The sequence below is a fragment of the Cydia fagiglandana genome, chromosome 4, assembly GCF_963556715.1.
Source record: "Cydia fagiglandana chromosome 4, ilCydFagi1.1, whole genome shotgun sequence".
Taxonomy (NCBI): domain Eukaryota; kingdom Metazoa; phylum Arthropoda; class Insecta; order Lepidoptera; family Tortricidae; genus Cydia; species Cydia fagiglandana.
Genome location: NC_085935.1, coordinates 6,526,998 through 6,540,042, shown reverse-complemented (window position 1 = coordinate 6,540,042; position 13,045 = coordinate 6,526,998). Strand labels below are relative to the sequence as shown.

The window sequence follows — 13,045 nt, the reverse complement described above, 5'->3', positions numbered from 1 at the left end:
TTATCGGTACAAAATAGTCTGCCGTTTTTTGCGGGGGAGGGGCACGTCAAATGTATAGGTACGTCATGTCAGATAAACGTCAGTCCATACATATGGTTGACATGTGGTTGACCATTGGCCGCCTATTTTCGACAGAGGGGAACGCCTGTTAATGGCGGCTCCATTGTTAATTACTCCGAGGGTTTTGCATTTATGGTACTAATCCAAGGAGGTGTTAAAACCCGTCTGTCAAATCTTGTCAACCCCAAAGAGTATAATAATCTAAGTAGGTATAGTAACTTAACCCTATTTCAAATTTATGTGTTAAAAGATGTTAGATTAAAATTAAATGTTTTAATGTGTGATGCAGCATTATATCATACCATACAAATTGCGTCTGATATCCCGTAACGAAGGTAAAATAAAATCACATGACTCGTGTGTGGACATCAGAGCTTGGAACCACAATGTGGCAGTTCGTGACGGGCACCTCAGAGCGTGGATCAAGAGTGATATGCCCTGCTGTGTAATACCCGTTTCAACACTAGTTGCGGCTGTAAGGGTTATGGGTTGCAGGCGCCGTGGCCGCGTGAGTCTCGATTATTATATATACGTAAAGTGAAATAATACGCTTAAACCCCTTTGCTTCCCAAGTTCCCATCGAAGCAATATCGTGTCAAAAATGATTGAAATTCAGTGCTAATATTTACTTAAAACTTCAAGATCGCTTTTTGCTGTACAGATTTAGAGAGGAATGGCAGTGATTCGTACCCTCTTTAGATGGATAGTCTAGGCCCTAGGGCGTCAATCCGTATTTTTTTAATTTACTAGGCACCACGAAGTAGATACCTCTACCTAGAAATAATGAATTTATCTCGGAAGTAGAGAATTCATCTTCTTTATTACTAATGCCATTATTTTTTTCTTATTCTTAGCTCACACCAAGATGCCATCCAAATTGCAAATCCAAAGAAGTACTGGAAAGTATATGCAATTCTTGTCAGACTATTAAAGAATGCTTTCAAAATAATCCACAATATGAAAAGTATTTTAGTGAAGTAAGTAGACAATTACATATTTTTCAAGCTGTTTTAATTGTACCTAATGGAGTACCAATAATGGAGTAGTAAATATGGAGTTTATGTTTTAGGAAGAATTCGAAACAAGTCATTGGCCCTGTGAGCGATGTCTTGATGCTTTGAAAGGTATCAAAATGTTATGGAAAATAATTTTGGAAAAAATATTCCGAGTTAATATTCCAAAAACGGAGAAAACTCCTCTTAGTGACCGTTCATGCAATATGTTAACAACGGCGGAATCATGGAAAGATGATATTTGCCGTGAAGCTTTATATGTTAAAAATATGTATGTATTTGATGAGAATCAGAACGTGACAACAAGTTCATGTCAATGCAATCCTGGAGAAATTGATGCGATTTGTAGCAAAAACAATAATGAAAGTTTCTTTGAGATTCTCAAACCAGATAAAGTAAGTAGAAGTATATCAGTTCACATTAAGAAAGCTGATGCCTGTTGCGAAACTTCTTGCTTAGAAAAAGGGGATAATAACGTATGTGAAAATGATCTCAACAATTTGCAACGAAACTTAGACGACCTAACTGTGGATATAGAAAGATTGAAAAAGGAGAACGTGTCGTTGAAGAAGGAGTTACGGGGCGCTTATAAAAACAGCGCTGTGAAGTGTCGTTTGTCACGTTTGGCAGTACCTCTGTCATCAAGCGATCCTTTAGCCTATCTTCCTAAACCATTCGAAGAAGAAGAGACAGCTAATTTGGTTGACGATGTTGATTCTGAGATGATTATAACTATGAAGAACTGCAGAAACTTGGTATGCATCGATATGTATTCGTATTCATTCGATGAACGTACCTACCTAAAAATTAACAGTGAAATTTTTACAGGGCTATAAACAAGTAGCACTTCTACAAGTTTTGCACAAATCAAACCAACCGTTTTTCAGTACAAACTGTAATCCTGACTCATGTTGCAGAAAAGAAGATCCCATCCACGTCTTGGAAAAACGTAATGAATAATGATATAATCAATTATACGTCATCGTAATGAGATTTCATATAATTTTACGAATATCATATCCGTTCAACTTGTTTTCAGTGCAAACTACCTTTGGGAATATCATGCAGCGAGAAGCTGGTCTTGTGAACGATAAGAAGTGCAGTGAAAAACCTCGATCGGAAGTAGACGCGTCGTATCATAGCTACAAAATAAAGCCGAAGAGCTGTCCTTCTAAACTATGAACTGACACAATACTGTTGTCCGAAAATGAATGTGTAAGATGAATGTGTTTATGTGCAGTTTATGTAAATAAACAAATAAAACCTGGTTCCATCTGCTCAACTCTGTTTGCAGCGAAATTTTTGTGTATTCCCACCCGAGCAGATGAGGGTAATCTTTAGATTTTATTTCAGTGAATGAATAATTTTAAAATTATGTGTTATCTCTAACATTGCCTGTGTCCCTGAGATACATCTAAACATCGGTATCAACGTTCAAATTTCGTGGCACTTGGTAAGGGTCGCAAAAAAAGAAATACATAGGTATCATTGTTTTATTTATTAGTAATAAATAACATTTAATTTATTTTTATTCTTAATCGTACTTTGGTAAACTGTACATATATTTAAAGAGGTTTATATTCTTAATACGTCATAGAACCTCAATACTCATTTCATTATCCATTTGTAAAAAAAATTCTAAATGCCAAATAGGCAACAAATGTCAATTTAATTGTCATGCAAAATAATATGTGGTAAAATCTTCAACGATAATAGTTCTTAAAAACACTTACAACTACAATTTAGCATTGATAAATCTTTACCCAACTCCCTATCAGACTTGAGAAAATGGATTTGACGCAGTATACTGATTTTATATTCACTAACGAAGGTGCTTGCTGTACTATTTGCGAAATGAATATAAAAAAGAAAAGGTACAATATAGAGAAACATTTGAAATCAAAATCTCATCAAGATAAATTATCTGATTCACGCTGCCATTTACAGGATATAATACGAGATAATGCTGATTTCGAAATTAAAGACGATATCGTATATTGCAAATTGTGTAATTCGAAATTATTTCCCTCTAAATCTAGTATCGACCGCCATTTAAAAACAGATTTACACAACAAAATTCATAAAAATAATGCACAAGAAAAATTTAATAAAGATTTAACAGAGTTTATGATTTGTTCGAATATACCGTGGTCAAAATTAGACAATCCTAAATTTAGAAATTTTGTAGAAAACCTTTTAAATCATAAATATGGAAACGATATTACTGTGCCGAGTGAAACAAAAATACGAGTTAAATGCTTACCTGAATTGTATGAAAAGAAAAAAAATGAATTGAAAGAGAAATTACAAAATAAAATGATTTACCTCAGTGTTGATGAAACATCAGATTCCGTGGGAAAAAAAGTGGCAAATATTTTGATCGGAGCTCTAGATGGAACTAGTACCCAGCCACATTTATTTGCTTCTAAGGTATTGGAGGCGACTAACCATTCGACAATAACCAAACTCGTTGAGGAAACCCTTGAAGATCTTTGGGGCGATGAATACAAAAAAAACATGGATAAATTATTATTTTTTATAACGGATGCCGGTTCCTACATGGTAAAAGCAGCTAAAAGCCTTGTTCAGAAATATAAAAATATGACTCATGTAACATGCATAGCACATGGATGTAATCGAGTCGCAGAGATAATTAGAAGTCTTTACCCGACCATAAACAGTTTGATTGACTGTATCAAAAAAATATTTCGTAACGCTCCTTCAAGGACAAAATTATTTCATCAAATGTGTGTAAATATTCCTCTACCACCCCGACCCGTGATAACAAGATGGGGAACATGGTTAAATGCTGCCTCATATTATCACATGCATTATGATAAAATCAAATCTGTCATCGATGCCTTAAATCCGCGTGAAGCGAGTGCAATTTCTAAAGCAAAAAAAATTTTCCGTAACCGGAATTTAAAAACTGAGTTACTATTCGTCGATACACACTTTAGTATAATTGCTAAGTCAATAAAATTATTGGAGGATCCAAAACTGAGTCTAGCAGAATCATTAAACATTGTTCATGGTTTGCAAAAAAAAATATCAACGTTAAGGTTACATCAAAATGCCAGAAAAGTTTATTTTAAATTAAAAAGTGTATTAAAGAAAAATCCTGGTTATAAGACTGTACAAATAATTAACCAACTATCTAAAAACAACGAGGCTGAAATACCAGAAAGTGTAAATAAAAACTGTGTGCAAAATTTTCAATGCTTGACATACCTTCCTATTACCTCAGTCAGCGTGGAAAGATCTTTTAGTCATTTAAAATGGATATATTCTTACAGACGTCAAAGATTGACAGCAAAATCTATGGAACAAATTTTAGTGATCTATTCTAACTCGTAAAATATTGTATGCCACACCTGGACATAAAGTGGCTTTTTCCGCACGCTACGCGTACGGATAGAGCCGCTTTCTGGCCAAATGTGCACATATTTTTCCAACACGGGAGGTAATAAAGAAAGCCCTCGATCGCATAATTACGTCCCTCGCTTGCAGCTTGGGCCGCAACAATTGCGATTGCGCGGCCTTTCTTTGTTTTACCACCCTAATTAGGAAATGTACTATTTAGGGGCTTTTTTATTTACATATACAAAATAAAGGTTAAAAATACTAAGTGATTTGTTTGTATTTATTTTTCTGCCAACCGTACATTGCCACGAAATTTGAACGTTGATACCGATGTTTAATAATGTATTTGGAGCTATTAATTGTATGTATGTACACTGTATGTATGTGTATACAATACCTGTTTTTTTTTTTCAGGATTGTTCCCGTGATGTGAATAACTGAAACATGTTTGTCTATTTTATTGTTAAATCGTAAATAAAATCGAACATACAATTTTATATTTTATTTAAACAAACTGCTCCATAATTTTCATGACACGATCATAGATAAGTTTCTTAGCGTCTGTCGCAAAAACGAAGTCCATATGGTTGAACTTCGGTAAGGGCACTTTGTATTTCCCGACAGCGGACTTCACTTCTCTGAGTAGCTTGTCGACATCATTGGGGGTTGATAGCCAGTCGTTGTCAGCATAGTGGAGGAACACGGGGGTGCGTATGTTGGACAGGTCGTAGGGGGGAGGTTTGAAGGTGCCGTATTTGCGCTTGTTGGTCAGGAGACCGTGGTCGAACTGGACGAATTTGCTGGACTTGTAGAGTTGGCCGTAGTGGATGAGCTGACGGGTGGCGGCGCCGGCGGGGGTGTGGCCTAATACGATGGGCAGCATTGTCTGTAAAGGATTAGTCAGTTATGCGCCGTTATGGCGATTCCGTTGCCTGGAAAGGTACATGGCACATCGTATGGAACTGAAATAGTATCTGATCATGATCACCTAAATTAGTAATTTTATTTAAGCCCTAAACAAGGCTACAATTTTAAGAAAGGCCAGGTCAAGAGCACCCTATACGGGCGAGCGTATAGGAATGTTATGAAAGTGAAGGAAGCGAAAGAGGTATGTCAGGATCGTAGCAAGTGGAAATCCGTGGTCTCTGCCTACCAGTGGCGGCGCGTCAAATATATCCATAGGCAAGCCGGGGCTAATTTGGCTCACATATTTCCTTTACAACTCTGCTCAAACGTCCAAAAACAGGCAAGCCGGTGGGAATCGGCTTTTATGGACGCGCCGCCACTGCTGCCTACCCCTGCGGGAAATAGGCGTGATTATATATGTATGTATAAAATGTTATCGCCACTTAAAGCACTTTAAAGTCATCAAACATGTGTTGTATACTATTATTCAATGAGTATAAGATTCATCACCATCAGACTAGATAAGAAAAAAAAAACAAATTTAATTTCCTATGGATACAATGTTTCATGAGATTTTGTAATAATTAATCATTACAATCATAGAGTCACACATACTATGTTGTATATACCTGCGGGTCTAGCCAAGGTTACAATCGCTATCGCTTCGACAACGAAACGCTTTGTGTCTCTCTATCACTCTTCTATATGAGTACGACATATGAGTTGCGTTTCGATCGCTACGGAGCGTAAGCGATTGGCATTTTGGCTACGCGGCCTGAAATATGACAGTATCAGATAGCTGTTGTTTCTTATATGTACACGGTGTAACATGAGGAAACCGAATAATTTTAACAGCGTATTCCTGATCATATTTAGAGACAAAAATGTCCTATAAACTTTTTTGAAATTCGCCTAGTTTCAGAGATAATATTAGGTAATAAAAAATAAAAAAAACAAGTTTTTATTGTTACATAGTGTAAAAGGCCTTTTTGATCGTGATGTTGCTGCTATGGGACGTAGTCTAAATGAGTCGCTTAAATTCAAACTCGGGTAAATCCATCTGTCAGATTACGCGATTTTGGTGTTAAGGAAGGTAGATATTTGCTGAGAGGGTCGAATGGATTTACCCGAGTTTGAAGTTAAGCGACACAAATATCCTTATTGATACCAAAGATGCCAAAAGTAACAAGTAACACTTTGCAAAAAGTAGGTTTTACGAAAAAAAATGTAAGAATCAATTTTAAGTGACAAGTTTACCAATAACATTTATTTTTTATGTACAAATACATTCAAAAAACTGAAAAAACGAATCAAAAATATATTTTTTTGGCGAAATTCACCTAAACTCGTATTACATTTTTTCCTTCTTTTGACCTCAGAAATACGAAATTATTCGGTTTCCTCATGTTACACCGTGTGTATTTCAATTGTTTTGTCGATACTTACAACATTGAGTTGCTCGTCATTGTACCCGCAGATGAGGAACAGCAGGTTGGTGCACAGGACCTGCGTGATGGACTCCTCCAGGCAGAAGGTCTGGCCGGCCAGCTCGTTGATCTTCCCGTTGGGCATGAACTCATTCACCCCGATAATCTTACTTATCAACTGTTAATGTAAAAGCTATTATAAGGCCTTTAGAGTCGGACAAAAAAAGTCTGCAGCGGATTTGATAGCCCACGCAGTGCAAGTGTCATTTATACGTCATAATTTCATAGAAGATTGACGTTTAAAATATAACACGTGCACTGCGTGGGCTATCAAATCCGCTGCAGACTTTTCATGGACTGACTCTAGTAGAAATTAAATAAAATGGAACTAAAAAAAATCCATACTAAATTATTGTTGCCATGTTTAAAAGCATTTTCCGTCAAAAATGTATCCTTCAGTTACGACTACGGTGGAAGTGGCGTCCTAAATAACGTTCTACAATTTCTTGTCGCACTATGTTCGTAGAGGTCGTTATTCATAAATACGCTGCAAGCCTCAATTTTGTTTTTTTAACTGACAACAATAGATACTTACTTCAAGAGAATTAGTCAACGGTGCAATCGCTTTTATTAACGGACTTCTTATGTTCCCAACAAACGCCACCGGAGCCAAAGCTTGCATGGCGCTAATCTTCTCATTATACTCCGGTCTAGTCGAAGCCATGACCCAGAACGCAGTGGTCCCTTGAGAGAACCCGACGTACTGCATCTTGGGAACCCCCGTGTTCTTGATGACGTAGTCGATCATGGCTGGGAGGTCGTAGTAGCCGATTTCATGCCAGCTAAACTTCCAGAAGGAGGATGAGGTGGGTTTTATTGAGACGTGGCGCTTGGAGTACGTGTTACCGCGGGCGTTGCCCATCCATACGTCGTAGCCGGCTTCTGCTAATATGTATGCTGAAAAAAGATTTCATTTAGATACCTCTTTATGGTAGCCGGGGCAGAGGCGACCATAAAAGAGATGGAGGGACCACCTCGATGCATTTTGGAGTGACTGGCGGGAGCATGCACCAAACCGTGACGAATGGCGAAAGAAAGAGGAGGCTTTTACCCAGTAGTGGGACACAAAATAGGCTATAAAATACTCTTCAGGTATTGAACTAGGTACTTTCTAAAATTTGCATTTTAAAAATCAAAACTAGTGGCTAAAAGTCGGACCTGCGCCGATTCTATAAGTAAAATAGTATATGTGCCGTAAAAAACGCGTCTTTTTGTGCAGTTAAATAGAGTATGTGTATGTGAAAAGAGAAGAGTCGTGGAATGTATGGAGCCCATTATATTCCGTGGAATATATATGTGGAATATTAAGCGCCACTTGCACCATTCCACTAACCCGGGGTTAACCGGTTAAACCTGGAGTTACCATGGTTACCAGTACAATTTGACACTTGGTTGACGGTTAAACCGCTTAGCCCCGGGTTAGTGGGATGGTGCAAGTGGCTCTAAGAGTCGTCGACTCTTTTTCTTCCGAACAGAGGGCCTACCGCGAACCACGTTCGACGTGTTACCTCCCTGTCACACTTACTTACGAATTAACAAGTGCAACAGAGAGGCAGCACGTGGTTCGCGGTAGGCCCTCAAACTCAAGTAGTTTTCGAATGGATCTACTCTTAGTGGGGCTATACTTACCAAAGCCTTTCCCTGGCATCATAAGCACCCACTCAGCGGAAGACGAGAGCAGGCCATGCTGCAGGAACACCACGGGTCTCGGGCCCGGCTTCATCGCGTTCTCCCGGCCGTGGGGGATACGGTGAAGCTCCAAGATATACCCATCTTCCGTGTACACGCGATGGATCTCGCAGGGGTACCCGTATTTTCGTATTAAGGCCCACTAGGAGAAAATAAACATGTAATTTTATTACTTCGTTTTTCCGCTTTATATGTTTGTGCCATTTTTTTTTGTGATGTATGATGTCATCCGTCATCCATTGTGATGCTTGGATTGTATCCAATACACAAAGATTGGATATTAAATTCGAATATTACAGGAAGTTCTTAGTAACGTGGAAACCCATTATATCATTAAATGTTTTCCCGCATATTAAATACCTACCTACGGTACACCTATTATCAGTTAAAACAAATAGTTATTTCGTTCGTATTGAATAGGTACAACGTTTTACCTACGAAGGTCAAGAACTTGTCATATTGTTTTTTTCCTGAGAATGTTAGAAAGTTGTTTTGATTTGAAACTATTTAATTTTTATGCTAAATCAAGGAATGTATCGACAGTCTTAATATCTCCTAGCATTTTCTCTGTTAGTTATAATTTTATAAATACGAAAGTAACTGAACCTATCCGTTATAGAGATAGTTTGAGACTCGGGGAATAACATAGTATTTATCAATCATCGTTATTCCATGCCGACGAAGTTTCAGGCAGAAGCTAGATTTAAATAAAACGACATAGCGTCACTACTATGAAAAATCTCGTATCTCGCACTGCTACTCAGAGTTAAAACGCAGTAAATCTGTATGCATCCCGTACATTAGTTACCACATTTTTCATTTGACTGACAGAACAAGATACGAGTTATTTCAAAGTAGTGACGATAAACACCACGGGAAAATACGTACCGTATCCAAACTGGCATCTTCCAATATTCCTGGATCCGTTTTATACCCACCAACTTCAGACTCAGGCTCGTCGCCATTCACTTTCAACATCATAAGAACCAACACAATGCTCAAACTTAGTATCATGGCTAATATAGAGCGTTTATAGTTAATGAGTCAATCTCTTACAAAGATTAGGAGTTGACTGAAGGGTTAGCGTTTAAATTGATAATCGATATGTGTTGATAAGTGCAAGGGCACTGGCCGCTCAATTGTTTCGTAATTATGATTCCTAAAACGCAGTAAGTATTGCACGGGCTTCTGTTAGAAGAAAAAAATATAAGTAACAGGTCAAGTCGAACATAGGTACATTGATATCATTTTGATTGGACTACGTTTGAATTGGCGGGCCGATCAATGATTTATAACAAACTACTCCTAGTGTTTTTACGCAGAACGCTCAAATCGACGAAGTAATTTCGTCATGTTGTGTTTTATTGGATTTTGCGTTTGTTAAAGACTAAAGTTTAATTCATAAATAATGTTACGTGTTAAAATAGGCTGATTTGCCACAACAACACTTCATGTCCACTTGTATTATTGTTTACGTAACTAACAATGTAGGTTGTAACCCTATTTGACTAGGCAGATACGCCTGAAAATTGTATTATGTTGTCTATAACAACATTTAAAAGTAAGAGTTTCTTACAAGGACATACAAGCCCTATTACAAGCTTTACTGGTAAACTGTGCTGGAATACTAGTAAAAAATTTAAAAAACCTGGTAACGCACACTGGAGCGGTAGCCCCGGTAATTCCCGCGCGGGCTGTTCAGTTTCATTAACTCATTTTGGTTTAATTAGGTTTTTTTCTGCCTAAATTCGCAAAGCGATGCAGTAGACTTAAATATCAACAGTGAGTTAAATGACCACAGTTGGTATGTGGTATTTCGGAGACTGTGATCGAGGAAACTTATAAATTTTGTAAATATTTATAAGATTTTATGATGACATTATTATGACAGAAGGTGGATGATAACGTGGCATAGGCATAGACATAGGTTATGGTTATACATAGGTGTTAATCAAAGAGTTCATTAAATAGATCTCTACAGAGTTCTATCGTTTACTAGAGTTAGACCAAGAAAAGTCTACAGAGATTTTGATAGTCTACTGGCACGCAGTGCAAGTGTTATTTTAAACGTCAAACTTTTTCAACTTCTTCAACAACTTTCGTCAAACATAACACTTGCACTGCGTGGGCTGTCATAGTCGCTGCAGACATTTCTTGCTCTAACTCTAGCATACGCTAACATTGCACACTTCCATGCATGATAATTTGATGATAACTTAAACAGGAACTGCTTAATTGACGTAAAAATTGAATCAACTAACTTAAGACAAATTATAGGTCCTGACCTGACACTCTACTACCTATTGTCTATTACTATTAAGTATAATTATAAGAATAATTAGAATAGCTGGTAGAGAATGCCATTAGGCATTAAGTTCGCCATTTGTACATTATTTTTATGTTTTGTGCAATAAAGTTTAAATAAATAAATAAATAATTATCTCAGCTTCTCAGCTCCCCAGGAAACGACATGGAATGGCCTCGTAATTTATTTGGATGTAAACGTATTTGAATATCTCCTACCTATTCGATTACTTATCTATTTTCCGCATTGGAATTTTAATTTTAAGTATGTATCTACCTAGGTAAAATCTCAAACATCGATATCTTATTCGTACCTACCTATATGCTTATAAGAGATACACTGTCAATGCAAAACGAACATTATGTTACCTACATAAATATCAAATCATGTTAACATTTTTAAAAGTTCGAATTGAAATTTCGTTGATATCCAAGTCCAAGGTGACTTGATTATAGATTTTATTACTGAGGGCCTACCGCGAACCACGTTCGACGTGTTGCCTCTCTGTCGCATTTGTAAATTTGTACGTAAGTGTGACAGGGAGGCAACACGTCGAACGCGGTTCGCGGTAGGCCCTCAGATGTCTGCAGCTATAAGTACTTAAGTTTCGTAACAATTTCCAGGATAACTTTATCTATTACATTAACATTGAGAATTTCAAGGTCTCACAAGGTGTTTTATTGGGTTAGTGTCGTCACAGGTGTCAGTCATCAACTTTTTGATATTAAATTAGGTTAACCGGTGTTCTTATAAGAACAATCTTATCAATAAATATCTACGACAAGTATCAGCGTGTTCATTTCATTAACAATAAAATTAACTAATAAATAGGTATTATGAACTTGCATAGGACGACTTCTTCATATTCATACTTAACTCACAATAACTCCACCGTTAAAATACCTCAGGGCTATAACCGCTTAAATCGAAGTTCGCAAATTGCGTGGATTTTTCTCTGTCACTCTAATTACGCCTTCGTTGGAGTAAAAGAGAAAGATCCCCGCAATTTGCGAATTTCGGTTTTCGCGGTAGCCGCTCAGTTACCTCTCTACCCTAAGCCTTCACACCGGTGTTGCCCTTAAGCTATCCCGGATGTCGCTTATGTTGATGTTCTTCTTTGAATTCACTTATTGTTCTATTTAGTTCTCTATTGGTATAAAATGTTTAAAGGTTGTCCTGAAGTGGAAGATATCGTTATTTAAATTGAGGTATTTAAGTGGTATATTTAGTTATTTTCCTTTGCACATCAGAAAACAAATACATAACGTACAAATTAATCAGATAGCTGAGATTAGACCGTTTATCGCATTAACCACTATTAACGCATTAAACACAATTACAATTAACTTGACCCTGCTATTTTGTAGGCAAGCCTTGTGCTAGTTCAGGCATTACATACATATTCTTGAACTGAAATAATTATATGTAGAGGTACTTCACTTTACCTTTTGTTGAAGAATTTAACCTACCTTCAACCCTCACTATACTTACAATTAGGTATTATTAATATACAATTGAATTATTTCCCCTTTTAGAATGATAAGATTGATAAGTAAGTCAATGCTAAATGAAATAACCTATAAATCTTTGTGCTACATGTAGAATACAAGAAATAAAATTATACTCTGGTAAATTCACTTTATGGGTAGAAAAAGGCGCAAAATTAAAATTTTCTATGGGAGAACAAAATTTGTTCTACGAGATTTAATCTCCACGCCTACATTTTTTAAATTGGCGCCTTTTTCTACTGACGAGAATGGCTTGTCATACTGGACTATCGTTTCCCACAATCTATTTTCAAGTCGCTAGGGACCTTACATTGCATGGGTGGATTTAGAGAGATGTTGTCTAATAGGTAGATAGTGGTCTTCACATAAAATTGCATTGATATGAATCTATAGGTCATCGTTCCTAGAAAAATAGTATACAAATTTACAAAACAGCGTTATCCAGCGTAGGATTTTTCAAACTAGTCGAAACTAGATGAATTTGGGGTCCATATTCCGAGAAAAATCTTCATACCGAGATTCAGGATTTTTACTACCTACACGGAGCAGCGCCATCTAGCATACTATCATGGGATGAATTTTTCTTGACATTAAATTTGTTGCCATATACAAATATACAATCGGCGTTCGTTTGAGTAGTCTTCTAAATTTTTTATGTTTTCATTGTAACCGATAATCGATTATTAAATAACCATCGGTAATTTTGGTACATTA

At 36.9% G+C, this 13,045-nt stretch overlaps 2 protein-coding genes across 3 annotated transcripts; one reads left to right on the top strand and one right to left on the bottom strand.

Moving 5' to 3' along the window:
- The first annotated feature begins 241 nt into the window (after positions 1 to 241).
- On the top strand, positions 242 to 4,900 carry LOC134663496 (uncharacterized). The gene is made up of 6 exons (XM_063519867.1): positions 242 to 568; positions 915 to 1,037; positions 1,130 to 1,828; positions 1,902 to 2,022; positions 2,113 to 2,288; positions 4,851 to 4,900. The coding sequence occupies exons 1-5, from the start codon at positions 344 to 346 to the stop codon at positions 2,253 to 2,255; spliced, it is 1,311 nt and encodes a 436-aa protein (XP_063375937.1). The 5' UTR covers positions 242 to 343; the 3' UTR covers positions 2,256 to 2,288; positions 4,851 to 4,900.
- A 23-nt stretch (positions 4,901 to 4,923) lies between these two features.
- Positions 4,924 to 9,671, bottom strand: LOC134663497 (lipase 3-like). 2 transcript variants are annotated; one of them, XM_063519869.1, is made up of 5 exons: positions 9,407 to 9,671; positions 8,459 to 8,660; positions 7,365 to 7,726; positions 6,849 to 6,947; positions 4,924 to 5,322 (listed from the first exon to the last, which is right to left on the bottom strand). In XM_063519869.1, the coding sequence occupies exons 1-5, from the start codon at positions 9,530 to 9,532 to the stop codon at positions 4,942 to 4,944; spliced, it is 1,170 nt and encodes a 389-aa protein (XP_063375939.1). In that variant the 5' UTR covers positions 9,533 to 9,671; the 3' UTR covers positions 4,924 to 4,941. The 2 variants fall into 2 exon arrangements, with proteins under 2 accessions (XP_063375939.1, XP_063375938.1); XM_063519868.1 differs by having other exon boundaries at positions 6,789 to 6,947; positions 9,407 to 9,664.
- Between the last annotated feature and the right edge of the window lie 3,374 nt (positions 9,672 to 13,045).

Coding starts and splice junctions, on each gene's coding strand:
- LOC134663496 (XM_063519867.1), top strand. CDS start 344: ATGCAGCATTATATCATACCATACAAATTGCGTCTGATATCCCGTAAC. Junction 1,038..1,129: donor ATGAAAAGTATTTTAGTGAA/GTAAGTAGACAA, acceptor TTTATGTTTTAG/GAAGAATTCGAAACAAGTCA. Junction 2,023..2,112: donor CATCCACGTCTTGGAAAAAC/GTAATGAATAAT, acceptor ACTTGTTTTCAG/TGCAAACTACCTTTGGGAAT.
- LOC134663497 (XM_063519868.1), bottom strand. CDS start 9,532: ATGATACTAAGTTTGAGCATTGTGTTGGTTCTTATGATGTTGAAAGTG. Junction 8,661..9,406: donor AAGATGCCAGTTTGGATACG/GTACGTATTTTC, acceptor ATTTTCTCCTAG/TGGGCCTTAATACGAAAATA. Junction 5,323..6,788: donor ATGACGAGCAACTCAATGTT/GTAAGTATCGAC, acceptor AATCCTTTACAG/ACAATGCTGCCCATCGTATT.